This window comes from Suillus subaureus (assembly GCF_016647635.1).
Source record: "Suillus subaureus strain MN1 chromosome Unknown BJ212scaffold_86, whole genome shotgun sequence".
Taxonomy (NCBI): domain Eukaryota; kingdom Fungi; phylum Basidiomycota; class Agaricomycetes; order Boletales; family Suillaceae; genus Suillus; species Suillus subaureus.
The window spans coordinates 29,525-57,338 of NW_024538642.1; the positions used below are offsets into that span (position 1 = coordinate 29,525).

General features: G+C 45.2%; 6 protein-coding genes across 6 annotated transcripts; 3 read left to right on the forward strand and 3 right to left on the reverse strand.

Moving 5' to 3' along the window:
* Nucleotides 1-505: 505 nt before the first annotated feature.
* On the reverse strand, nucleotides 506-918 carry BJ212DRAFT_1304949 (uncharacterized protein; the record flags this gene model as incomplete). The annotated part of the gene is made up of 2 exons (XM_041333703.1): nucleotides 506-577; nucleotides 661-918. The coding sequence occupies 2 exons, from the start codon at nucleotides 916-918 to the stop codon at nucleotides 506-508; spliced, it is 330 nt and encodes a 109-aa protein (XP_041186162.1).
* A 1,217-nt stretch (nucleotides 919-2,135) lies between these two features.
* Nucleotides 2,136-3,192, reverse strand: BJ212DRAFT_1487518 (uncharacterized protein; the record flags this gene model as incomplete). Its single annotated transcript, XM_041341286.1, has 5 exons — nucleotides 2,136-2,344; nucleotides 2,397-2,437; nucleotides 2,477-2,595; nucleotides 2,669-2,887; nucleotides 2,932-3,192. 5 exons carry the CDS (start codon nucleotides 3,190-3,192, stop codon nucleotides 2,136-2,138), a joined length of 849 nt encoding a protein of 282 aa, XP_041186163.1.
* Nucleotides 3,193-4,444: 1,252 nt separating this feature from the next.
* On the forward strand, nucleotides 4,445-5,151 carry BJ212DRAFT_1304951 (uncharacterized protein; the record flags this gene model as incomplete). The annotated part of the gene is made up of 4 exons (XM_041333704.1): nucleotides 4,445-4,662; nucleotides 4,792-4,813; nucleotides 4,865-5,066; nucleotides 5,117-5,151. The coding sequence occupies 4 exons, from the start codon at nucleotides 4,445-4,447 to the stop codon at nucleotides 5,149-5,151; spliced, it is 477 nt and encodes a 158-aa protein (XP_041186164.1).
* Nucleotides 5,152-7,809: 2,658 nt separating this feature from the next.
* On the forward strand, nucleotides 7,810-8,648 carry BJ212DRAFT_1487520 (uncharacterized protein; the record flags this gene model as incomplete). The annotated part of the gene is made up of 3 exons (XM_041341287.1): nucleotides 7,810-7,936; nucleotides 7,996-8,300; nucleotides 8,382-8,648. The coding sequence occupies 3 exons, from the start codon at nucleotides 7,810-7,812 to the stop codon at nucleotides 8,646-8,648; spliced, it is 699 nt and encodes a 232-aa protein (XP_041186165.1).
* Nucleotides 8,649-10,449: 1,801 nt separating this feature from the next.
* BJ212DRAFT_1286199 (uncharacterized protein) lies at nucleotides 10,450-10,782 on the reverse strand (the record flags this gene model as incomplete). Its single annotated transcript, XM_041331928.1, has 2 exons — nucleotides 10,450-10,650; nucleotides 10,708-10,782. Coding segments are annotated over 2 exons (276 nt in total), but the record flags the coding sequence as incomplete, so codon positions are not given.
* A 3,042-nt stretch (nucleotides 10,783-13,824) lies between these two features.
* On the forward strand, nucleotides 13,825-13,983 carry BJ212DRAFT_1245397 (uncharacterized protein; the record flags this gene model as incomplete). Its single annotated transcript, XM_041329649.1, has 1 exon — nucleotides 13,825-13,983. A coding segment is annotated over one exon (159 nt), but the record flags the coding sequence as incomplete, so codon positions are not given.
* Nucleotides 13,984-27,814: the final 13,831 nt, after the last annotated feature.

Genomic DNA, 27,814 nt, shown 5'->3' on the forward strand with positions numbered 1-27,814 from the left:
GAGAGACTTACCAAAGAGGCAAAAATGCGAAACTTAGAGGAGGAAGAGGAAGGGGGATAGCTATAAAGAGGGAACTCACCAGACAGGAGGAGGAAGACAATGTCAGAGAGTTGAACACAAAGAAAGAGAAAAAGACTCACCAGAGTTCAAAACACCAGTTCCAGCACCAGCACCACCCACCTCCAACATCAACATCAAAGAAGAAGAGAGGAGAGGCAAACACTTGAAAATTATTAGAGAAAGACAGTGAGTGAGAAAGACTTTGGTTGACCGCATTTTTGCTTATATAAGCAGTGCCAAACAAAGCCGCATGACGCGTTCTTGCTTATGTAAATAAGTTGTGCCTTAACTTTCTTGAACCCACCACTTTCTAGTATTTTGCTTATAACTTATTGGGATCTTAACCAAAAAATGTCATGAGACCATGGATAGGCTCCACTTAATAAGGGCTACAACTATCATTTTGGTCAAAATTTAAGTCTCTGTACAGTATGTACAAGCTTACTCAAACAAGAGGAATATGTGAAACCTTGTGATGCTTGTGAAACCCTGTGAGTGCTTGTAAGGCCTGTGAAGCCTGTGGTGAAAATCCTAGTTTGCTGATGGAGAGTGTGTTCAGCCTGTAAATACACTAGTTAATGTTCTGCTGGCGCAACTTACTGCTGTGGCAGCAAGCGCAGGTGCAGTCAGATACCCAGGCTTCCCGAATTCAACCAGCTCATCAACCCTCACTCTCCCAGATATTGTGCTGAGATGGGAGGTGAGAATGTGTAAGATATACTCTGATAAAAATGCGCCAGGTTGCTCTTCATTGTCAGGATCTTCATACACAAAATGGCAGTCCTGGAGTTGATCTTCAGCATACTCTTCATGAGCTTCCTGGGTCTTGTACTTGGGTGTTGAAGCAAAATAGGCCATCAAAATGCTGACAGCAGTTGAACCAAATGCAGCGCACCACTCATGAATCCTTTGGCATACCTGGGATGTCTGAATGAGCAGCTGTAAGTTGAGTGAAAGGTAAAACAATGCAAACCAAATGAAACCCTAAGCCATCAGGACAGAAATTGCTGGGTCCTCAGTGGCTACTGTACATGGCATTGAATATATATTCAAGGGCACTCTCGAGCTCATTCTCTGGGATGGACCATCCATAGTCACTATTACCCACCCAGTACATCAACAAGGGAAGGAAACTTGTGCACCATTGACCTTGTTCAAGGGCTCTGCTGGGTAGGTGTCATATCCCATATGCCAGACATAGATCCCATCATATTCCCACGCTTTCCAGACCTGTTTCCAGACCCCATATCCGACTCATTCCTGGATCCCCTATCCTGTCCACCCTACACACATTCTGTCCAGCAAGACATCTGGACTTTACCTTCTTTCAGATTCCAGACTACATCCACCACCTCACATATCTCAGTCCTGTTTCTGCCCTGCCTTCCAGATCCCCAGATCTCCAGACCTCCGGATATTAACTGTACTATCTCTGGACCTATTCCCACCCTCCATCCGAGATCCTGTGCCTATCCCCATTTAGGCATCTCCGCCTTTCCGGTTCTTGGTTATCTCTGTTTCCATCTTGCTGATTGATCCTTGTACTAGTTTCATCTCCAAGTTCATTTACTTATGTTCTGTCTTACTTACCAATGTGTTTCTGCATGCTCGTACACAGCCTTACTCCTTTGCTTACTGATCCTCTCAGATAGCCTCTAGTATATAACCCCTGTACAACTACAGTAGAGTCCTCAGTCTGAATATCATCTTAGATCCTGTTCTACTTGTCCAATCTTCTTCCAGACTTCAGTCCATCTGAGTTTGTCCTTTTCCATAAGGCCTAGGGATGGATTCCCTAGGCCGGAATTCCAGACCTTCGGATTTGTCCCCTATGTCTCTATCCCAAGTCTAGGGATTGCTTCCCTAGACTGGAGTCTTGCCTTTCTGGCACTTACCCTCTTTGGGGGCTTAGGTCCACTTCCTGTCCCTCCAACTCTACCTTAGGGTAGTCTACCTCCATTTACTTCTACATTGGACTTTGTCTGATGTAGCCCCTATTCCTTCTGGACCTCCAGACGTCCTGTCCCTCATACCTCTGGGCATCCTGTCCTTCAGACGTTCCACCCTCCATACCTTCAGACATCCTGTCCTCCAGACCTCCTGTCCTCCAGACCTCCTATCCTTCCATCCTGTTTTCCTGTAGAAGTATTACCTTGCAGTGGGAACTCTCCTGAGCACTTCCTGCATTCCTCCGGAACTCTCCCATGCTCCTCCGGACGTTTCCCGCGCTCCTCCGGAAGTCCTCCTGCACTCTCCACCAGAGTAGCCAGCCTCCGGAAGTCCTCTGGACTTTGTCAGACCATCATTGGACTTCCTCTGAAATGAAGGGCACATACTTGGGTAAGGGGCACAGCATATGAGCTGAGGCCAAGCCCCTCTGAGTCAGTCTCTCTCTCCTTTGAGCATGGTTCTTAACAGTAGGTCTGCATTCTTGGCTTGACCTTTTTTGATCTTGGTGCGTGGATTGTGGGAGATGGTATCCTCAGTCTTGACCAGCTTGCTGGCGATCTTCGAGTCTGAGATATCAACTGACATCTATCAGAGTATCAGGTGCATTTCTATCATGATTTATCAAATAAATTCTTACCAGACTTGTACATCATGTCACAATAGCCTCAGCCTTCAAGCTTTTCTGATCTGCGCATCCATCATCATCCACCATTTCCATATCGCCATCATACTGCTCCTCTGCATCTCCAGCAGCCTCTGAGTCATTGAGAAGCTCAAATTCATCCTGCTCAGCATACTCAGGTTCTTTCAGGACAGGAAGTGGACACTTGAGGCCTTTTGAGGTGTTTCTTGGTTTCTCCACCAAATGCACCAAGTCCTGACTTAAGTAAGTACACATTCCAAACTCAAGTGAACTCTAACCTTTCCACCCTGGGTTGCCAGCAGCTCATAGTACTCATCATCATCAAGGTCAGCATCAAACTCCACTATTTGGGGTGTCTTGGAAGTGCACGTGCTAAGTGGCACAGATGGCTTTAGCTGGGCCTCAGATGCAACTTTTTCAGCCCAATCTGGAATAAGGCCTTCAAGATCTTGGACACCTGCCAGCTTCTGATTCGTGCTTTTGTTGCATGCACAAATGAAATCAAAATAATACAAGGTGAGTTCCATTAGAATCAACATCATGGACAAAAGAAACTTATGGAAATCTGATTTTCCCATCATCAACTGTGCTTCCAACACATGTGTCACTGTGACTTGTAGCAATCATGACTCCACTGTTAGACACCTTGTAATTAGCAGCGACCCCAGCACGAAAGTTCATCTTCAATCCTTGATGTTTCCTCCTTACAGGTTGGTCATTCTGACCATCTTCAGTAGCTGGCTCTGCCAGTGATTGAGCTGCTTTACAAGCATGAAACAATCAGCCTAGTAGGTGAGTCATTCAAGCACTAGACTACTCACTTGTAACTACTGAATTTTTTTGATTAGTTTTACTCTTACTGCTGGCAACTGTGCAAGCCTTTGGACGTGGCTGAACAAGCTTTGGTGGACCCATCATCTGAGCATTCTGCTGGATGGCCATAGCATCTTCAACAACTGCAATCACTGTGCGTGTTTTTTTTTCAGCTTCAGCATGAACATCCTTCTGAACTTGTTTTGCAATTTTTCAGCAGCAACTTGCTCTTTGGTTTGTTGCTGTGCCTTGTTTGCATCCTGGACAATCTGTCGGGGATGCTTGTTCACATTACTGGGATGTGTTTGTGGATGAGACATTGGGAAACAAATGAACAATAGAAATGAGTGACAGGAAGGAAAATGACAGACTAAGGGTCAGAAAAAACATGGTTTGGGCGAGGGTTAGTCTCTTCACCTTCAATTCAATCTGACCCAAAACAAGTAAGTTCACACAGTCCAGTCACACTGTTCAAGTCATCAACTCATTGCAGAACTCAATGAAATATGGGTCTGCTTCCTTGTCTCATGCCTGGCTGCAAGTGTATTTTCAAAAATAAGTCAGGCCAAATGAAACACATGCGCATGCTGCATCCCAGGCCTTTGCGCAATCATAGGAAGTTTCATCAAGCAGCTCCTGCACCACCACATTCTCCAAGTCCTGAGCGTCACAATGAAGATGATGCACTTTGTCTAGATGAGAATGGCCCAGGAGACGGTTTTATGCTGGATGCAGACACTTGTGTGCAGTTGGGTCCTATATTTTGAATATTTCATCCTCATCTCACAGGTGAAATTTTGTACTACATGCTCATTCAAATCTGACATACTAGCAGGACTCAAGTGCAACATCAATGGTGATTTCATTGACCAGAACTTGCCCCCACCACTTCAAACCAATGCATTACCTACCGACTGGATGCCATATGAGAGTTGAGTTGCATTTGAAATGGCCAAATTCCTCTTCACATGCAATCAAATGTCCACAGGGCAGATTGATACCCTCCTTGATCTCTGGGTGGCAATGCTCATCCAATATGACAATTCCCCTCCATTTGCCTCGCACCGTGACCTGTATGACACCATTGATTCGACGCTGCTTGGTGATGTTGCTTGGGAGAGTTTTTCAATGTCATATAAAGGAGTCAAGCCAGCAGAAGATGTTCTGCCATGGATGAAGGCAACATATGAAGTATGGTTCTGTGATCCTTGTCTTCTTATTCACAACATACTTGCCAATCCTGACTTTGATGGCGAGATTGAATAGACTCTGTACTGGGACTATGATGACAATAATCAATGTTGCTTCAAAAAAAATTTCTCCAGTGACTGGGCTTGGACACAAGCAGTAAGTTTATGTCTTTCCTTTTCTTTGAGCTAATGACATGTCACATTACAGGATAAGATTGCCAAGGATCCAGAGATGCACAGATCAACCTTCATGCCTCTGATTGTTGGGAGTGACAAGACTACAGTATTGGTAGCTACAGGGCACACCAAATACCATCCACTATATCTCTCAATTGGAAATGTCTTCAACAGTGTTCAATGTGCACACTGCAACAGCCTTGTATTGGTAGGGTTTCTCACAATACCAACAAGTGAGTGACTCAATATATTTCATGTTGCTTCAACCACTCATTTGTCACAGCCACCAAAGAATATGCTGATGACATTGACTTTTGAAACTTCCACCAGCAATCATTTCACTCCTCTCTTGCCAATATATTCAAGTCCTTAAAGAAAAACATGACAACTCCTGACGTTGTTCACTGCCCTGATGGCCATTATCAACAAGTGATATATGGGCTAGGACTGTATATATGTCATATCCCACAATCTGGACCCACATTCCATCATATTCCCACGCCTTCCGAGCCTATGTCCGGACCCCACTTCATATCCAACTCATTCCCAGATCCCCTTCTGCTGTGTGCTCCACACCTCAGCAGGATCGACTCCACTCCAGATTTACCCCTGAGCTCTGGACCTCTGGATCCTCACTGCTAGCCTGATCTGTACCACCCTATCCTGTCCACCCTATGCGCACTCTATCCAGCAAGACATCCGGACTTCACCTCATCTCAGATTCCAGACTATATCCACCTTCTCATATTCCAGTCCTGTATCCACCTTGTCTTCCAGACCCCCAGATCTCCAGACCTCTGGATATTAACTCCGGACCTATTCCCACCCTCTGTCCAATATCCTGCGCCTATCCCCATTTAGGCATTCTCTGCCTTCCGGCTTTCGGTTACCTCTTGTTCCGTCTTGCTTATTGATCCTTGTACGAGTCCTCATCTCCAAGTTCATTTACTTATGTTCTGACTTACTTACTAATGTGTTTCCACATGCTTGTACATAGCCTTGCTCCTTTGCTTACTGATCCCCTCAGATATTGTTCAGTATATAACCCCTGTAGATACTCCTGTAGTTCCTCAGTTTGAATATCAACTTAGACTTGCCCAATCTTCTCTTGGACTTTGGTCCACCCAAGTCTGTCCTACCCATCAGGCCTGGGGATTGATTCCCTAGGCCAGAGCTCCGCCTTTCCGGCACTTACCCTCTTTCCGGACTTAGGTCCAATCCCTGTCTCTCCAACTCTACCTTAGGGTAGTCTACCTCTGTTTGTTTCTACATTGGACTTCATCCAATGTAGCCCCTATTCCTTCTGGACCTCCGGACCTCCTGTCCCTCGTACCTCTGGGCATCCTGTCCTTCAGACGTTCCGCCCTCCGTACCTCTGGACATCCTGTCCTTCAGACGTTCTGCCTTCCGTACCTCTGGACATCCTGTCCTTCAGATGTTCCACCCTCCGTACCTCTGGACATCCTGTCCTCCTGTCCTCCTGTCCTGTTTCCTGTAGAAGTATTACCTTGCAGTGGGAACTCTCCTGAGCACTTCCTGTGTTCCTCTGGACGTTTCCTGCGCTCCTCTGGAAATCCCCTAGCGCTCTCCAGCAGAGTAGCCAGCCTCTGGAAGTCCTCCAGACTTTGTCAGACCATCATTGGACCTCATACGAAATGAAGGGCACATACTCAGGTAAGGGGCACAGTGTACGAGCTGAGGCCAAGCCCCTCTGAGTCAGTCTCTCTCCCCCTTGAGCAACATGGTTCTTAACAATATAACTGATTATCCAGAGCAAGTGTTACTCTCTGGGATTGTAACAAGTTGGTGTCTGAAGTACATACTTTTCAATGTCTTGTTATTGACTTCTAACTAATGTTGTTTAAGGTGTTTGAATAATTGAAATGCTCTTGGCGGCGATGGATTACTCCAGTGCTGAGAGCACATCAACTTGCTCATTCAAGAGCTCCAGCACAAACAGTTGTGGTACAAGTACAGTATTGTTGGAGATGTTGTGGTATGTTTTATTTATTTATTCATAGTTATTGATTCTAACTTGTGTTCAAGCTGTTTACAAATGATTTTGCTTGCACAGATATACATGAGCTTCTTTTGCCAGACCTCCTACACCAAATCATCAAAGGTACCTTCAAGGATCACCTCGTTGACTGGGTGGGAGAATACCTAGAGCATACACATGGTAAAGCATGCGCAGCGGAGATTCAGGATGATATTGATTGAAGGTGAGTGAAGTTTTTCAATTATTATCTCTACATTATATCTAATCTTTCAACAGGATAGCTGCAGTCGCTCCTTTCACAGGTCTGCAGTGCTTTCCTGAAGGGTGAGGATTTTCCCAGTGGACTGGTGATGATTCAAAAGCTCTTATGAAGGTATGTTACTGTCTTTTGAGATAATTTACAAAATAATGCTACAAGTACTAGGTCTATCTGCCTGCCATTAGAGGCCATGTTCCCCGAGACATCATTTGTGCATTCAGCACCTTCCTGGACTTTTGCTATATTGTCCGGCATGAGGCACTTATGGAAGATGATCTTGTGCAACTTCAAGATGTGCTTGATCATTTCCACCAGTATTGCAAAGTGTTCAAGACCACAGGAGTCCAACTCACCTTTTCGCTTCCCCACCAACACTCTTTGCAGCACTATGCTCAAATGATATAGCTCTTCAGAGCACCTAACGGCCTTTGCTCATTGATAATGGAGTCAAAGCACATCAAGGCTGTCAAAGAGCCCTGGTGCTGCTCTAGTAGGTATGAATCCCTAGGTCAAATGCTACTGACAAACCAGCATCTCAACAAAATTGCTGCTGCATGCAGTGACTTTGAGGCTTGTGGTATGCTCCATGGATCATGTGTATCTGACACTTTGCAAAGGCTGAAAAACCATATGTTTTTATTACTTCTATCTAAGTCTATTAATATAGTATTTTACAGGTCATCCACAGTCTCTCAGTGACAATGATGATGTGCTTGTCATGCTTCAAGAGCCTCCAATCCAAATACGAGTCAATGAACTGCAACACTGGACCACCGAGGGTGAAGCAGTTGACATCATTGATAGACCAACTGTTGAAGCTCATGTGGAGCTTGCTGCAAAACCAAGTAAGTTTTCTATTACTACATTGAATGCATCTGATTTTGCAAAATGTTCATAGTATTAGGTAGTGCATGTGATGTCCATACTCTCATGCTTGCTCTCAGGTTCCCTGAGTTTCCCATCATGATCCAACAGTTTCTGTACGACCAACTTCACCTTACTGACCATGAGCATGCCGTGTTTGACCCAGCCACAGCCCCAGCTTTCATGGGCCACATTGTGATATATAGTTCAGCAGCTGCCTCATTCTATGCCCCCAGTGACCTCAGTGGCACTGGAGGCATGCGACATGAGCACATTCGGGCAACAACCTCATGGCGAGGAGGTCCTGCCCGGAATGATTGTGTTTTCATTAGTATGAATGATGAGGTCAGTTGTGGCTTGGATGGGCTTACCATTGCAAGAGTTTTGTGCTTTTTTGGCCTCCAGTACTGAGCAAAATATTTTCAGTGTGCAGTCATTCAGTGGTTCTCATACATCACTGACAGCCGTGATCCTGACACAGGGATGTATATTGTTGTACCCTCAACCAATGATAATGGCACACCTGATGTCTCAATCATACACATTGATTGTATATTCCACATGGCTCACCTCATCCCTGTCTATGGCAACAACTTCATATCTCGCAAAATCACCCTTCATAACTCCCACAACATGTTTTGCACCTTCTATATCAATAAATATGCTGACCACCATGCATTTGAGGTTGGGTAACATGCAGGTCTGTCATTATCTTCTGTCATTGCTGTCATAGTCTTATTTTTCACTATCTACATCCTGCAGCATCATTACCTGGCCCAAGGTATTACTGCCTTTTCACTCCCAATCTACTCAATACATGCTTCACCACACCTCCCTTCATTTTGGCACCCAAGTAAAGCCCCCACATTTTATTGCATATATTCTTTCCCACACCTCCCTTTGTTTTCGGCTTGCAAGTAAAGCCCCCACATTTTATTACATATATTCTTTGCTGCACCCCCCCCCCCCTCCATCTTCTTACTTACAAGTAATGCTCCAAGTCCCACATTTTATTGCTTAGACTCTCTGCCGCACCCCCCTCCACTGATCTGGTCCTGCTGTCACTTTCACCCCCATTTTTACATGTCTCAGTGATGCTGCTAACATATACACTTTTGCTTAGAAATAAATTTTGCTTGAGTCTTCTTAAGTTCATTATTTCTGAGCCTTAAGTTTTCTTATGTTCCTTATTCTCCTTTGCCACCTTATGTAGTTTACTCAGTAAAATAAGGCAAAAAAAGCACTTGGATGTTTTCCTGATGTAGTACCTGATCCTGTCTTAGCTGAACTCAAAACTTCTGGTGCCCTACAGTATAAACAAGATGAATTGAGTACCAAAGTACAAGCATGTTACCCACCAGTAGGCCCAGTACTCGGTTGTGTACCCAGGCCTGCAGGGGGCTTGTTTTCTTGGTTCTCCATCTCAAAATTCTGAAGTAACAAATTAAAAAGGAAATATCTAACTGCTATTGCAAATCCATATTGTACATACACAAGAACATCATGTCCAGATGGCAACCTGGCTCCCCAATTTAATCCTCACTGAGTGTTGATGTCCAGATAGGTCACCCAGGCACAAAACTAGACCCTGGATGTCATTGACAAAAGAAACAAAATTATGCAAACCATGTAACGGGCCATAACAGCCAGTACAAGGTGTACAATTGCTACATTGCCTACAAACAAGTGACAGACTTGTGAGCTACGATACAAGTCCGTGCATGCGACTGTTTTTATACATACCCTGCAAGTCTTGTTATATTTGTATCTCGGTAGCTAACTTCTGTTTGGGTGATGTTCAATACATGCTGCTACAACTCTTGTGACAATTTGTGCTTCCCAGTGGTTTCTTGTATGGGTAATGAATTTATATGTGGCATTCTCATTTGATCACAATAATGGGCACATCAAATTGCACCACAGTAGCTACTAGAGTATACTAGGCTATAGGCTATAGCCAATGAGTGTGAATGTAAGTTGATATACAGATATACGAGGGGCAAGTACATCAGGAAAAAACAAAGTGACTACATAGTACTATATAGTCAGGGTGGCGCAAGTAGCCCCATTGTCAAGTGCCCTCTATGTAGTCACCATAGAGTCCCATAGTAACTACCAGTAGCTATGAGGTACTACTGTAGTTTGTCGGAGTGCTACTACATGCAGCTATAAGTTACTACCAGCAGCTATATAGCACACCAAAGAACCTCATAGCAATTAAATTCAAGCACCTGAAACACAAACTAGCATAATACAAATGTCTTACTCACTGCGTCCCTATTCATCATCTATAAGCTCCCCACCCTTGCTACTAGGATGCTCATACTCCTCAACCTCATCCTTGACTGCTGCATCCTTCCCCTCACGCTGGTACTCTTGAATAGCGTCTTCAAACACTGCATTGTCAATGTGGGCCTGGGATGTAGCCAACAATGGAATGAGTGATGTGACACCTGTGTGGAAGCTGAGAAGCGTGAGCATTAGAATTTTAGAGTCAGTGAGATAAGAGTCCAACATACCACACTGCACCATGCAGATTGGTACAAATTTTCAAGAGGAGTTTGTAAGGCACAGTGTGCTCATCAAAGCATTGCAGTGAGCTGAAATGATGGTTGTAGACAGCCCCATAACTAGCAGATGTGAACTTGATGTCCTCTTTAATGCCTTGCAACCACTCATCAACACAACATTCTATCTATAAGATATTGTCAGTGTCATCAAGTTGAAAGTAAGAATGTGAAAAACAGCTCACAGCCATAAGCATGAGTGCAATAGTTTTGATAGGGATGGGGTTGAAGTATTTGTGGTAGATGACACCCTCATCACTTCAGTTCAAGAACCACATGCCATTGATACCCTGTTGAAGCAACTTGGTCTTGTAGATGCCTGACTTCAATGATGGGTCCTATTGCTCAATGTCAGCACTAAGTTATGTAGACTGTCAAATGAGTACCTTGAAAACAAAGATCAAGCCAATTTTCAATCTCTCTGTGAGATCTCAGTTTGACCTTATCACCTCCATAGAATTACTTGAGTGGAAGCCGTGAAATGAAGCCATGAGCGGATGCATCTTCATCTTGAGTTCGCCTCACACATGTGAAGCACATTTTAACAGCTTTGAATGAATAAGACCAGGAATGCAATAAAAATACTGTGCTCACCATATTCACCACCAAAGGGGTCAGTTTGACATCAACACCTTTGAGTTGACATGCCTTGCACCAGGCCTCTTTTGCCAGTTTCATCTCAGCTGCAACGGAATCTGGAAAAGGTGCCTGTGTGACAATGAGACACTGATAAACAGAGCAAGCAGTTATGAGAATCTCTTTCAAGATTTCATCAAAGTCGCTGGCTTTCATGTGTCAACACAAACCGTCAGCATTTTTCTTGACCTTCAGCACCACAGGATCCTCATATGACATGTTGTCAGATGATCGCTTGGTCCCTTGAGCTGCAGGCAACTTTTTGTCGTTGTCATTGTCGTCATCATTGTCATTGTTGTTGTTGTCATTGTCATTGTTGTTGTCTGTTGACTTGTCAACATTATGTGGCGCTGTTTGATGGAGGTTTAGTAGTGTTCTCATGCTAGCTATATAAAGTAGAAACATACCCTTTGGTCCTTTAGTTGTAGGCATGGATGGGTTGTGCAACCTCAGAGGGATTTTCCCTGTACTGAATGTCAGGCTATTAGTGTTGGATAACCTTGTATCAACACTGTGATCAGAGAACTGAATAAAAAAATGTCAGCGGCTGATTTAAGATTAGGAAACAAAAAAAAAGCTCATACCATTGTGTCTTCTTGCCTGTCAATGTTGCTAAGGAGCTCTGATGGCTCTTTCTCGAAGACATCAGGATGCCCTTAGTAGGCAGCCTTTAAGGCCTTCTTCTTCTGTTTTTCCATCTGTTTTTCCTTGATTTCTTGGTGACAGACAATGTGTTGGGATTCACTGACTGTAGAACAAGATGGTGAGCTTGGAGTGGAACATAATATGCTGGTACTTATGACGGTAGTTCTCTTTTTCAGTTGGTCACTGCTCTTGACCACTTGCAGTGCGCACCTGCTGTTTTGCGGCAGGTGGTGAGGGGGTGCACTTTGATTTAGGCTTGGAGGTAGGCTTACGAGGTGCCATGGTTGTCTTGTCAAAGTACACTGTAGGTCAGCACAATTTATACCACTGCAAAACATACAAATAACTCACAATTGAACCTTAATAGTTTGTTGATTGTTGATTTGTAGAATAAAGGGCTGAAAGCTGTGTCAAACGAGAGGGATGATAAGAAGGTATGATCATACCATCACAATTTATTTTCACTATTATGAATACCCCCAACTCATCAAAAAAAACAGTATGGAGCTTGCTTCAAAACTCACTGTGTGCTGACAAATCTTGCAGCCCAATGTCACAAATTGCTAGCCACAAAGAGGCTGGCTGTGAAGACACAAAAATTGATGTCAAAAGGTAAGTTGCCATTCCATGTTATACTCAAATACTCACCAGCTTGCAGACCCAAGCTTGAAAGGCCTGACGTAGAGCCCATGTTCCTGCTCCCTCCATTTCATCAAACACCCAGCCCTATCACAGTTTCCCAGAATTACATATGAAAACTGATTCTGGAGTGTTGGGAGGCAGAAGTGAAGGCCTGCAAGCAAGCAAAAAAACTGCAACTGTTAGAACTAGCACCAGGCCCAGCTATTAGCATCTTACAAGTGAGCATGCGAAGGCTCATCGTTGAGTGCTGGGATGTGGAGGTGAAACAGTGCAAGGAAGCCAAATGGGCGCAGCTTTTAGAGGTACTTCTGGCTGCCCATGGTATTTCCAAACTCAACTAGCATAGCACATCAAATTAGCTAGTATCAGAGACAAGAATTTAACATACTAGAATTGGCTCTCTCGATCTTGTTCTCTTGCTAGATGAGGAAGATTGTAATGGAGGTTGCAAACAATGTGCCCAATGCACCATGACTCATGACACACTGTGTTGGGAACTAGGCAAAATGTAAGTATCATTCAAACCGATCAGAATAAGAGCACATACACAGGTCTCTGCCTATCTTACTGTAGATGGAATGACCAGGGTAAGCAGGATCTCTGCCTATCTTGCTATAGATGGAATGACCAGGGTAAGCACACCTCATGGATCATCCTCAAAAAAAAACTGTACCTGATTGCAACTTGACGCATGGATCTGATCAAGTCTAAACGAGGCCATAATCTGTAGGTTTGTGAGGGTGCATCTGGTGGCAAGACTGGGATAAGTCCCTCTTGCACTTTGTGAGGGCACATCTGGTTGCAAGATCAGGGTAAGCACACCCCTCCCAATCAACAAAACCAGCCAAGACTTGCCATACTTTCCAAAATCAGGGTGGTGTGGTGTGGTGCTCAGATCAAGTTGTGGCATGGCACCCAGTAACTGCGCCCAGTTTAAGTCTAGACCAGGCCATTGAAAAAAAATGGGCATACAATGAGACAAGTCACACAAGACCAGGGCGAAACACTCACCTACTATGTCGCACTGCTGTGCATTTTGTGGCAAGGAGTTCCCTACAAGGGGGGGCATCAAGAGACACATAGCTAACTGGCCTAAATGCAGAAGGGCATGGGAGTTAATGATTGAAGAAAAAGACTTGGAAGACAATGTACCTTCTATGGAGAACCACGATGCTGGCAACTCATTTTCCCCACTTCACCACTCATCATGGTCCAACTCTTTCGAGACTGATGAACATAATCCACCAGTGCTAAAAAGTCGGTGTGTGACAGTCAAGGATGTTGCTGATGAAGGTGAGGTAGTGGGAGGTGGTGGGCACCACTTCAAGCAATGTTCTGATGTCACTCTGCTGTGTCAATTTGGGACCTACTCGCAAGCCTTAGCTTACATTGAGTGGTTCACGCCACTCAGGGAGCTGGACCACTCATCTGGCCTGCACCAGGTGTTGTGTTTGACTCATCAGCTGCACCAGAATGCAGCTGTGATACATGTCGACAAAATTGCTTGTCCTTGCCATCTTATTCCAAAGATGGGACAAGCTGTTGACTGTCATATCCCACAATCTGGACCCACATTCCACCATATTCCCACGCCTTCCAAGCCTACATCCAGACCCCACTTCATATCCAACTCATTCCCAGATCCCCTTCTGCTGTGTGCTCCACACCTCAGCAGGATCGACTATGCTCTGGATTTACCCCTGAGCTCCAGACCATCGGATCTCCACTGCTAGCCTGAACCATAACCCCCTGTCCCATCCACCCTATGTACACTCCATCCAGCAAGACATCCAGACTTCACCTCATCTCAGATTCCAGACTCTATCCACCTTCTCATATCCCAATCCTGTATCCACCTTGTCTTCTGGATCCCCAGATCTCCAGACCTATTCCCACCCTCTGTCTGATATCCTGCGCCTATCCCCATTTAGACATCTCTGCCTTTCCGGCTTTCAGTTACCTCCTGTTCCATCTTGCTTATTGATCCTTGTATGAGTCTTCATCTCTAAGTTCATTTAGTTATGTTCCATCTTACTTACTAATGTGTTTCCATATGCTCATACATAGCCCTGCTCCTTTGCTTACTGATCCCCCCAGATATTGTCCAGTATATAACCCCTGTAGATACTCCTGTAGTTTCCTTAGTTTGAATATCATCTGAGATCCTGTTCTATTTGCCCAATCTTCTTCCAGACTTCAGTCCATCTGAGTTTGTCCTTTTCCATAAGGCCTAGGGATGGATTCCCTAGGCCAGAATTCTGGACCTTCGGATTTGTCCCCTATGTCTCTGTCCCAAGTCTAGGGATTGCTTCCCTAGGCTGGAGTCTTGCCTTTCTGGCACTTACCCTCTCTCCAGACTTTGGTCCACTTTCTGTCTCTCCAACTCTACCTAAGGGTAGTCTACCTCTGTTTGTTTCTACATTGGATGAAGTCCAATGTAGCCCCTATTCCTTCTGGACCTCCAGACATCCTGTCCTCCTAACCCTCGGACATCCTATCCTCCTGTCCTTCAGACATCCTGCCCTCCATACCTTCAGACATCCCATCCTCCTGTCCTTTGTACCTCTGGACATCCTGTCCTCTGGACCTTTGGACCTTTGGACCTCCTATCCTTCCATCCTGTTTCCTGTAGAAGTATTACCTTGCAGTGGGAACTCTCCTGAGCACTTCCTACATTCCTCCGGAACTCTCCTGCGCTCCTCCGGACATTTCCCATGCTCCTCTGGAAGTCCTCTAGCACTCCACCAGAGTAGCCAGCCTCCAGAAGTCCTCCGGACTTCATCAGACCATCATCAGACCTCATATGAAATGAAGGGCACATACTCAGGTAAGGGGCACAGTGTATGAGCTGAGGCCAAGCCCCTCTGAGTCAGTCTCTCTCTCCTTTGAGCAACATGGTTCTTAACAATATGTCAGAAAACTTCTCCTTTGCATTCCTTACTTACCTACTATAAAACCAAGCACCCATCAGACACGCACATCTCAGTTCTAGTTGAAACTGAGGTGTGAGTACTTGGAAACATGTATGTCAGCATTAGCTGACCAAAACCATAGCATACCTTTGTGTTCTAGCTCCCTCTCCTGTCGTTCACCCGCCTGTTCTTGCAACATGTATGAGATGGTAGATGCTAGAGGTGCATGATCTTGAGTCATGACTGGGACCCCGGACCACGAACTCAGCTGACTGCCTGCAAGGTATGTTACTGTATGTACACAAATTTCTGAATTTTTGCTAAGTCATTGAATTTGAAGCTTGAAGTTCTGAAGATCCATCTGGCTCTCTTTCAAAGTTCATCATAAGTAGCACACCTCTTTCGATCATCCCTCCTGCTATGCTAACGATGTTCCCCCACCTACCAGCACCCCTTGTAAGTCCCTTTATATTGATAATACTACTCAGAGATTCTTGCATCTTAAGTACTGTCTCCACCCACCAATATTGTGCTGCCTACCATACCCTACCATGACTGCCTGCACCCTGCCACCTGTTGCATTCTGCCACCCCTACTCACCTCACTGTGCCCTCTTGCACACTCTTGCATCATTTTAGCAAGTTTTCCTCTTTCTCTTACCAAGGTCAGTTCAAAATTTCCCTGCCTTCTGCCTACATTTACCTGCCTGCATTCCCTGCACTCAACTCCATCTCATGTCATCTGCATGGTACATTTTTTCTTCTGTCTCTCCCTTTTTATATATCATACATTGTGTGCCCACTGCTACCTTGTGCATGTAAATTTTCTCATTTCTCCTCATATTCTAACTTTTAGTAGCCCTCTACATCCTCCCACATCATCTGAAACCATACTCTGCCCTCTTGCACAATCTTGCACCCTTCTTGCATTCTCTTGCACCTTCTGTCAACTTCACTTTTTCTCTTGTTTGTCCTCTAGTCTGCCACCTCACCTATTGTGCATCATTGCCTCATCACCTTTTTTATGTTCAGTACATCAGGAAAAAAACAAATTTCATGGGAGCCCTGGTGAGAGCTATGTAGCACTACATAGCTACCATAGTTCTATGTACCTGATGTAGCTGTGACTCAGACTATATAGATCTACAGTGGGCTACAGCAGACTACAGCAGGCTACAATGGACACTTGGAGGCACAATAGTCAAATTCAAGTCTGTAGTCAATAGTAGCTGAGTAGCAACAAAACTAATCAATAGTGGACATGCAGAATGTATCAAGGTCAATAAAGGTATTTAAGTAAAAATCACTTGCCGACTCATAGACATTTGCACTAGTCCATCCACAATCAATGTTAAGAACCATGTTGCTCAAAGGAGAGAGAGACTGACTCAGAGGGGCTTGGCCTCAGCTCATACACTGTGCCCCTTACCTGAGTATGTGCCCTTCATTTCATATGAGGTCTGATGATGGTCTGATGAAGTCCGGAGGACTTCTGGAGGCTGGCTACTCTGGTGGAGTGCTAGAGGACTTCCAGAGGAGCATGGGAAACGTCCGGAGGAGCGCAGGAGAGTTCCAGAGGGATGCAGGAAATGCTCAGGAGAGTTCCCACTGCAAGGTAATACTTCTACAGGAAAACAGGATGGAAGGATAGGATGTCTGGAGGTCCGGAGGGAGGGCGGAATGTCCAAAGGACAGGAGGTCCAGGGGTCCGGAAGGAATAGGGGCTACATCAGACAAAGTCCGATGCAGAAGCAAACAGAGGTAGACTACCCTAAGGTAGAGTTGGAGGGACAGGAAGTGGACCTAAGTCCAGAAAGAGGGTAAGTGCTGGAAAAGCAAGACTCCAGCCTAGGGAAGCAATCCCTAGACTTGGGATAGAGACATAGGGGACAAATCCGAAGGTTCGGAATTCTGGCCTAGGGAATCCATCCCTAGGCCTTATGGAAAAGGACAAACTCAGATGGACTGAAGTCCAGAAGATGATTGGCAAGTGGAACAGGATCTAAGATGATATTCAGACTGAGGACTCTACTGTAGTTGTACAGGGGTTATATACTAGAGGCTCTCTGAGAGGATCAGTAAGCAAAGGAGTAAGGCTATGTACGAGCATGTGGAAACACATTGGTAAGTAAGACGGAACATAACTAAATGAACTCGGAGATGAAACTAGTACAAGGATCAATCAGCAAGACGGAAACAGAGATAACCAAGAACCAGAAAGGCAGAGATGCCTAAATGGGGATAGGCACAGGATCTCGGATGGAGGGTGGGAATAGGTCCGGAGATAGTAACAGTTAATATCCGGAGGTCCAGAGATCTGGGGATCTGGAAGGCAGGGTGGAAACAGGACTGAGATATGTGAGGTGGTGGATGTAGTCCAGAATCCAAGAGGAGGTAAAGTCTGGATGTCTTGCTGGACAGAATGTGCGTAGGGTGGACAGGATAGGGGATCCAGGAATGAGTTGGATATGGGGTCTGGAAACAGATCCGGAAAGCGTGGGAATATGATGGGATCTATGTCTGGCATACAGGATATGACAGGAGCACACAGCGGAAGGGGATCTGGGAATGAAGTGGGGTCTAGACATAGGCTTGGAAGGTGTGGGAATATGATGGAATGTGGGTCCAGATTGTGGGATATGACACATGTGTATATTGCAGGGCACAAGCCAATGTCATTTGGGCGCAGCCTATTGGCCTGTCTGCATCAGCAAACTAGGATTTTCACCACAAGCCTCACAGGCCTTACAAGCACTCACAGGGTCTCACATATTCCTCTTGTTTGAGTAAGCTTGTACATACTGTACAGAGACTTAAATTTTTGACCAAAATGATAGTTGTAGCCCTTATTAAGTGGAGCCTATCCATGGTCTCATGACATTTTTTGGTTAAGATCCCAATAAGTTATAAGCAAAATACTAGAAAGTGGTGGGTTCAAGAAAGTTAAGGCACAACTTATTTACATAAGCAAGAACGCGTCATGCGGCTTTGTTTGGCACTGCTTATATAAGCAAAAATGCGGTCAACCAAAGTCTTTCTCACTCACTGTCTTTCTCTAATAATTTTCAAGTGTTTGCCTCTCCTCTCTTCTTCTTTGATGTTGATGTTGGAGGTGGGTGGTGCTGGTGCTGGAACTGGTGTTTTGAACTCTGGTGAGTCTTTTTCTCTTTCTTTGTGTTCAACTCTCTGACATTGTCTTCCTCCTCCTGTCTGGTGAGTTCCCTCTTTATAGCTATCCCCCTTCCTCTTCCTCCTCTAAGTTTCGCATTTTTGCCTCTTTGGTAAGTCTCTCTCTCTCTCTTCTTCTCCTTCTCTCTCTGACCCCTCCTTCTAGCTCTCTTCCTTCCTCCTCCCTTTAATTTTCGCACTTGTGCCTCTTTGGTGAGTCTCTCTCTTCTTCTCCTTCCCTCTCTGACCCCTCCTTCTAGCTCTCTTCCCTCCTCCTCCTCCTCCTCCTCCTCCCTTTAATTTTCGCACTTGTGCCTCTTTGGTGAGTCTTCCTCTATCTCTTCTTCTCCTTCCCTCTTTGATCCTCTCCTTCTAGCTCTCTTACCTCCTCCTCCCCAACAATTTTCGCATGTTTGACTATTTGGTGAATCTTCTTAGTGAGTCTCTCCTCCCCTCTCCTTTTCTCCTTTGATTCTTCTTTTGACCTTAGATTTTCGCATTTTTGTCCAGTTTAGTAAGTTTAATCTTTAGTTAGTAGTGTATATGTCTATGTAGTAGTTACTTTGAATTTGACTTCAATTTTTACATTTTCGCATTTTGGGTGTTTTGAGTATCATAATTGAACAAATATGGCTGCTCTGAAATGTACAGATTGTACAAGCCTGTACAGACTGTACAGACTGTACTACCTTGTGACACTCTTGTACAGGACTGTAAAGAGGGGACTTCCTTGTGTCCCTGTGAAGCTTGTACAGGTACCCCCTGGTTTGCTGATGTCATCCTGGTTCAAAGTTGTTTGTTGATCAATAGCAACCCCTCCAACAGTGGTGGCAAGAATCACAAGACCCTGCAAACACTCAATGAAGCAACGAACAAGATGAGCCATACTGGAACAGCATTCTCCTCTGGGAACTGGGAGACAGACACCTTGGCTTACATGGACAGCATCAAAGATTTGCCACACTCTCACATTCAGGATATTCTTACTCATTGTCATATCCACATATCCAGATCTCAGATCCAATCCTTATCTCATCTCAGATCCAATCCACATCTTATCTCCCTCCAACATCTTGTCATCCATTCTGTCCACTCATCCAGTCCGGTCCACAATTCATCTGAATCCACAACCAGCACTCATCTCTTTTCGGTAATCCCCTAACTCCGGTATTTCAGTTATCTGTATATCCATCCTGCTCCCTGATCTGTTACCTATGCTTCATTTCCATTTCATTGTTTGTGATCCATTTCTACTTACCAATAGACCATCCATATGCTTCGTACATAGCCTCAGACTCTGCTGATTGATCATTCTGTTAGATACCTATAGTATATAACCTCCTGTAACTCTCTGTAGTACCTCAGTTCAAATATCATCTTAGTTCTACTCATTCCTGTCCTCCAGACTTGAGTATCTCTACTCTCGTTACCCTCCAAGACTTAGAATTGATTCCTATAGTCTATCTGTATCCGCCTCTGTCTCCAACAGTCCATTACCGTCAGTTTCTAGTCTGGATTTGTCTGGATTAGCCCTACAATACTTATCCCTCATCTGGAAGTCATCCAGATCTGCTACACTACTCGTCCGACCTTCCAGACATGTTAGTCTTGCCTTCCTGAAATACAGGGCAATACTCGGGTAAGGGGCACAGCACACGAGCTGAGGCCAAAGCCCTTCAGATCCAGTTATCCCTTGAGTACAACCTTAACACTCGTGCCAAAGAGTACATGAAGCACCCACATCACAATTGTTGCTCAGCAGCAGAGGATAGTTCTGGTTCCTTCCATTCAATCACTCCTGCTAACAAGCATGCCCGCCTGTGCATCTGTAATTTTTCATTTTCTTTTCTTTTCACCTGCTGATATTTGTTGAATAGAACACATCCATTCAACATCTACCTCCAAGTCGGCGCTGGTTTCAGACAACTCACTCCATATACCCTATTTTTTTCAGCTCATTCCCACAACTAGGTATCACATTCTACTATGGATGCAATATATACCCCCCTTCCTTAAACTCGCACATTTCCTTATTTCCCCTTATGTTTGGCCATCTAAGGCACATTAATACTATTCTTTTTGTGTTCCTTATGCTTGCCTTACACGCCTTAAATGTCATTTGGCCTTATTTTAAGGACATGGACCTACTTAATGGTCCTTATTTTAAGTGATCAAAAATGGGCTCAAAGCAGTGAAATAAGGTAAATAAGGCACTTTAAGAATCATTTAAGCACTTGGATGTTTTCCTGATGTAGGGGCGTCGTGTTCTGGTTGTATTATCAAAGTGGCGGTACTACCACAAAAAGGGAAAACAACTGAGGAGGATGTGTTGATGGTGCTGCAATTAAAAGGTCTCGGGTACATCTAACGACAACTTGGTGTCACTATCCTGTGATCGGGAGGAAGATTAATAGTGCGAGGTTTAGAAGAGGCCAGATGTTGCATATCCACTTGAAGGCTATCTTATCATATTGTCAGCGCGATTGAGGAAGGAAATTCGTTATCTGAAACTCGTGGAGACTGGCTTCTTTGAAGCGGTGGAGTTCTATATTCCATGTGTATATACGACCATCATCGCAGGAAATAGCCAGCAAAGTTCAACCATTCATGATATGACAGGCAGAAAAGCATGCATGTCATCCAATCACTGGCACCAAGCTCCAGGTGTTCCTAGTATAGTATAGGTCTGCAATGTTTTGAAGAGTCCCAGTAACTGAGATATAATAAGTTACAGCCAGCACGGGCGAATACACACTAATATACACTCCAAAAGTAATCTTAAATACCAATTCCACGCTACGAGCAATAACCCAGGTGAAAAAAGCGAGAGAAGAAACAAACTAACAAACATAATAAACCAACGCTAAGGATGATTATCAACAAAGTCTATGGCAGCGTCCAGTCCCCTCACAAGTTTTTCTGCCCGCATCGACATACCCCTCACGATACCAACCTTTTTCTTTCCAGTACTTGAACCTTCTGCGTCTTGTGCGCGATGGAGGTTCTCTGTCGGGGCTGAACGGAGATTGGATCCTGAATGTGCATGTCGGATATGGGTGCCTCGTGATGATGACGATGGCGCTCCCGTACGCGAGCCATTAATAGCAGTTGATGGACGAATGGCGTCTCCCCTTTCCCAGTCTTTCATTAGCTTGGATAAGCTGCCTGGAGTGAGCGTCGAAGATCGTCTCCTTGGAGACGTGTGTGGGGCAGTGCCCACGCTCACGGTGCTAACCGTCGTATTCTTGATCCACCCAGGCACACGTGATTCGAAAGAAGTGCGGGAAAAAGGGTCCGCGCATTGGATGACATTGTTGATCGTGGGGTATGCGGGGGATGAGTGTGGGGGTGAGCCCCAAGAGGATACGTCTGAAAGTGGTGGGGTAGATAGGGGTGAGGGACTTGGTGGTTGGTGCTCGGAATCACTAGGTGAATGAACGATTTTCTGATGATGCATATGCTGCTTCACGCTTCCTTGCCTTTCCAGGTCCCTCATCCAACCCTCCCACTCCATCTCGCTGTCTCCATCAGTTTCGTCTGATTCTGAGTCCGAGTATGGCGTAAAAGAACTACTGGAAGATTTATGACCCATTCCTTGTGAGAAAGCGAATCGCGGATTGCAGGTGTCGTGCAATGAGGATTCTCGGCGGGCATTTTCGCACCATAAGACGAGTGCGAGGGGTTTTCCGACGTCCCCCATGCCAGCCTTGCGCGCGGTCTCGACGGTTTTCATGCGCCATTCCGGGTATGGAAGAGAATCATATGGAGAAGAGTAAACAAAAGGCGTGAGAGCGGGAGAAGACACATTATTCCAGTAGTTTGCGACTGTGATGATTGATGAGGTGGGGAGGAACGATGATGATATTGGATAAGAGGTGTAGCGGTGAAGGATGCGGAGGATGTTCGAGAAAGCTGTGCGAGCGAACAGTTAGATAAACGGACGGTGTGGATTAAATTGAGTACCATGGTCGTCAAGCAAATCGAGGACGAGCCATTCGCCCTCCCCGCGGCAGATGTCTTCCGGATTATAGTCGGAGGACGGGGAGTTCTTATGGTGGTCGTCTGAAGGTTCTTTTGGGGTTGAAGTGGTTTTGTCCGGTAGAGAGGTGATATCTGTTGCTTCAATTTGCACGTCTGTTTTCCAGTCTTCTACAATCGGAGACGAGGGGAGAGACATGGGCGGTGAAGAGGCAGGGAAGGAGGATGCCAAGAACTCCTTGCCTTGAAACTTGAGACAAACAACGCGTTGTTTTGCAATGATGGAACAAGCTCTTGCGAGAGACTCTGCGCCACGAAGCGCGCGTAATGATGTCAGCGGGAAATGATGCAAAGGAGTCCCACCCTGGTAGCTTGGAGGTGAGCACGCAATGCGGCAATTGTATATTCAAAGGACGCACGGAGGAATCCTTACAAAGAGACAGCGTGCCATGATTTATGACTATCCATCGATCTTTCCATTCAACTTTAGCCTTTCTCCTCTTCTTTTCGGGTTGCAAAGGAGTCTGGATAGTAGATATCTTGTCTCTGCTTCTTGCATTTAACCTATTGCCGGTGGCCGCAGGGGATTCGAATCGGCCCGACTTTATACTCCATACTGCACGGAGGGCCCTAGCTTTAGACTCGAAGTAGGGTTGGACATACTCCGACATAATTTCTCTTGGTAACTGGACGACCTTTCCTGAGCGGTGCATCTCTAGAAGTTCACAAGGCCGAAGGTTATACCACGATAGGGCATAGTCATCTTCTAGAATTGTTCCGGTTGAGAAGGAGATAAGGGTATATTGGTCGGTGACTGGACTACTGCCAGGTTGAATGGTGTGTGAAGCAGATGCGGTTGATGTCTTTCCGGGTCGACGAGAATGTATAGTCTGACGCCTGAGTTCTGGGTGGCGATAGGAAAAGTCATCGAAGTCATCCGAGTCCTCGTCATCCTCGTCATCCTCGTTATAACCGTCGTCCATACTATCGATTGAGGTACGTGTCCTGATGCTGGAAGCAAACGTGATAGGAGAAACTGGGCGCTGAGCGGGGAGATATGGCGTTGGGATGATATTGCATTTGGAAAGTATCCAATGCTTGACCTGTTTGACTTTCTGGTTATCATCCAAGTGGGTTATAAACCACTGGTCATAAGGCACTAGATTATGTAGTTGTGCGGGTGGGTGAGATTTGCAGGAGACACGCTCCATATCAGCAAATATTTCTTACAAAGTTGAAACATTTTGACTACGCACCGAATCTGCATGCTACTGCTAGTAATGGGCGACAGTTTTCTGACTGCATCGCCTACCGCAGTGACCAGTCGATAAATGTTGCCAAGCTAAATGATGTTGGTCACATAGACAAATGGAGACAGCCGTGATGTCACTCTTGGCAGTACTGCAAACCCCATGATCTCCAGTCTTTTTTTTTGTAGCAACACCGCTAGGGTTCACAGAGAGCACCGGCTGCAAATTGTAGTATCAGTCAGTATTCACGCTTGAAGATATCATCCGACCCTGGCCGTGTGGACCATCTATTCCGGCAAAGCCGAGACTGCGGCGCTTTGTGTTACTCGAAACGGCTATCACTGGCAGAAGAAGGAATTATCATTATTTGTCTATGGTCCCTCTGGGGTAGACTAAGTGTAACTTATTGCAGTTGAAAATCCATGAATTGAGGATGTCGAGGTAGTGTTGAGCCATTTCTATTAGAATAGACGGACACTGACAGGGCTCTATCATCATCCAGAACGACTCTCCAACTCGGCTGCGAATACTTTTGCTTGCAATTGGCTGAGTTCTGCCTGCAATCGGTCGATTTCTAGTTGACCTTCGGCATAACCTTGAGCATACGCTTCATCGTAAATCTGCAAGAATCATCATTAATAACTAGTACCGTGACTAATTTCAAGTTCTCACCTGCTGTTCTCTCACTGCTCTAGCTTCCTCTGCTTTCCTCTTGAGTTCTTCAACTTCCGCCTCAAAATTGAAATGCGCCTCCTCGATCCAATGTTCTGTTTTCTGGCTTGTCAAGGCTCTGGAGAAGACTCTTGCTTCACTGCCCTCTGCACCTCTGTCGGACAGCCCAATCTTGAGGAAGTTTGGCAGGAGAGTGCAGGGTTTTCTCTACATGGTAAGTATACTGTTAGTAATCTTTTTGTCTTGCAAGACTGACATCTCCGCTCTTCTGGCAAGGATTTGCTTTATTTTATTGTCTCTATTTCATGTTGAATCCGCCTGAGACTCAGTTCATCGAAAATGTTTCCTTATCATATGCATGCTCGCTGCAGGAACTATTATGCCAGGTGTCGTTCTGGCGATCCGACACGGTGATCGAGTTGCATGAAACGATCAACCAGGAGGTGGGGAATTTTCCTGGCGGAGCCACTGTATTGCACTGTCACTGACCCAAACAATTCGCCCAGATGCAAAATCCGTTCCATTACTCGCGTCGAGAAGTGCTGACTCGTGTCACTCTCGTTCGCATGACTAACCTTGCTGCTGTCTGCTCTATAGGGTGTCTCGCAGGTGGTAAGCGAACCTTTTCGGTTTGGATCCAAAGTTTGCGCTGACATTTGATTTTTTTATCAGGTTTTATTTCGATTATTTTAGGAGGTAATTTATTTATCTCTCTTGCCGCAGCAGCTATGGTCGCCCTGCTCTTAGATGCAATGATCTGGATGGACAATCTAGTGATCTTATTGATACTTCCATTCGCTTTTACTCTGTATCTCGGCCTCGGAATGCGTTGCATCAGCATGAAACAATAGCAGTAGTCATTGGTGGGGTTCTTTTTTGCAGATTGTATGGTTGCCCATATGCCACGTATCACGATGTGTCCCCGTACGTGCTTTCTTTTACATACACATTCACTTATCGATACAATTTTCATCTACGTTCACCTTTCGTTCACCATCTCAACAATTCTTCAATAACCTTCTTCGTACGATATTGGTTTCCCTCAGTCTTTCTAACGAAGACTGAGATATTCTTTCTTCAAGTTCGTCTTCTAGTCCGAACCTCTTCACCTTGTGAGATGTAATATTTCAGACTCGAACTGACGTCAATTAGTCGTTCCCATACTTTCAGGGGACGGTGACGAGACGTCATATTTTGGAATAACATCATGCTCACCTTGCTTTGGCCTGCATGTATGCCAGATCACAGAAGGCCAGCTGACGCACGTTGTTGATTTGCACTGGGCATGCCCTCCTCCTTCCGGTGTCTGAGGATAGCTAGTTTCAGTGATCCGAATCTTCTCGTAGTCATCTTACGATTCAACATTCGATAATGAGGTCGTATTCAAGTTCTAATTTGACATTTTCGTCATTTGAGCGAAACTTCGAACGGTCCTTCTGCAGGGGTGGAACTACTTTGTCTGTCTTGCGGTGGTTATCAGGGACACTATGTATCATTGATCGAGGATATATATGATGTTCAAACGACAAACGTTCCCTCTCAGTTCATTATGCAGACAGGCTATCATAGTCTACCAGTGTGTCGAGAACTGAGTCTTGGTGAATTAATTTGCAAAGTGCAGCTTCCTAATAAGGAAACTCCTGGAAGCCTTTGGACAACAGACCAAAACAACGCGTACGCTCGTCTCATGCACTGGTCTGGCACAACTAATTGCTAAGGCAGCTTCTGGTATCAACACGACACGTTCAGCTTCATGCCTCTTACAGAATCGCGAGAAAAAAGTCATATGTGTTGATATGCCTATCTCAGGCTGATTAAATATGTGATGTATCTTCAAGTTGGTATTTCTGATTCAAAATGCAATTGTTGACGTCTAGTCCAGCAAATTCTACCCACATATCATTATAACGAGGATATTACGGGCTACGTTCTCTCTGTTACATCGCCAGTTAGCTCGTAATATCTTCATGTAAACGGTAATGCCAAACCATGGTTTCCATTTGAAATAGTATTGCATTGAGTGGCTAGATGATATAAAGTCCTCCAACTCCCACTGTCCACGTCAAATGTAAGGACTGGGCTGGGTCATGACGAAATTAACAGCGAAGGTAAGTGTCTTTGCACGTTTATGACTAAACGTGCGACTGACACTGCATATATCAAAGTTTTAGGCCTGTGACGCTACGTGCCTTCACATCTGCTGTTTCTCTACCGCGCAACATTGGGCTGTATATATAAACTGCCCGCTTTTGCTGGAAGCTACTTGCTGCTGTCCCAAGCGGGTACCGCTGCCAAAGCTTACGGTTGTGGTTGAGTGTGCTGTGACCATGCTCCACGAAAATGCCATTGTTACGATACTTCGAACCTCAATGGATTGTACTGTTGCACATACATGTAATGTCTTACCCTCTAGTGAAGAAGCGCCAGTACTCACTTTACCGTCTTACATACGTCTAGGTCTACAAAGGATGAGCGACGTACTGTGGAAGGTTTGTGCTCTTGTGGATTAATCCACGCATGGCGCTTCAAAGCGGTGAATTTTACACGGAAATAACGGAGACCACAGATATGTTTTCTATGGTGAAGTAACCACACGCTTTCCTTTGTATGATATGTTGTCGGGGCACAATGCGCATCCACAGACGCTTTATCTAGCGCTTTTCCACATGTTGTGAGGTTAAAAGGCTGGCGTTGTTCCCTCCCTCACTTCCCTATCTCTCGTCCTCTTCACATTGGCACTTCATCTTGTCATCTTAACCACCTCGTATCACTCATTCAAATCATCGATATGTCTATGTAAGTCTACTTACATCTTGACTCGGGATCTTCATCTGATGATGCCTTGTGCATTTAGTGCCTCATACAACAGTCTTCAAATGTTATTGGATAGGTTGGTGTTCAATCTCGAGTAGGATGACATGGTTCACCTCATAATTTTCTTAGCGAGTCTATCCTTCCATGGCCTCAACCTGACATCCACCCCGAAGCCACCGCTGACATGGTCTCGGAAGGCGTCCGAAAATTTGCTCATCCCGACGATGTGGCCGCCATGCAGGCTGAGTACGTGGTTCTGTCTTATTCAAAACATCGAGTCAAACTGACGGCCTTTGGCAGATGGGCTCAGGTCTGCGCAGAAGATGAATTCCTAAAGGCGCAACAAGGGTACGCGCCACCCCAACCGAGTACCTGCCATGGCTCATTTATTTTTTTAGGTCTTCGGCGTCTTTCCAGAACGTTCAAGATAATCAGGCGTTGTTTCCAACATTGAACCAATTTACCGCTCCGGTGGCTGGTCTCCCCCAGTTTCCCCCAATGGACCAGAGCCAATATTATATTCCGCAGCCCCCTGCCGTCCCTCAAGCGCCGCTGGAAGGCGCCACATGGTCCCAG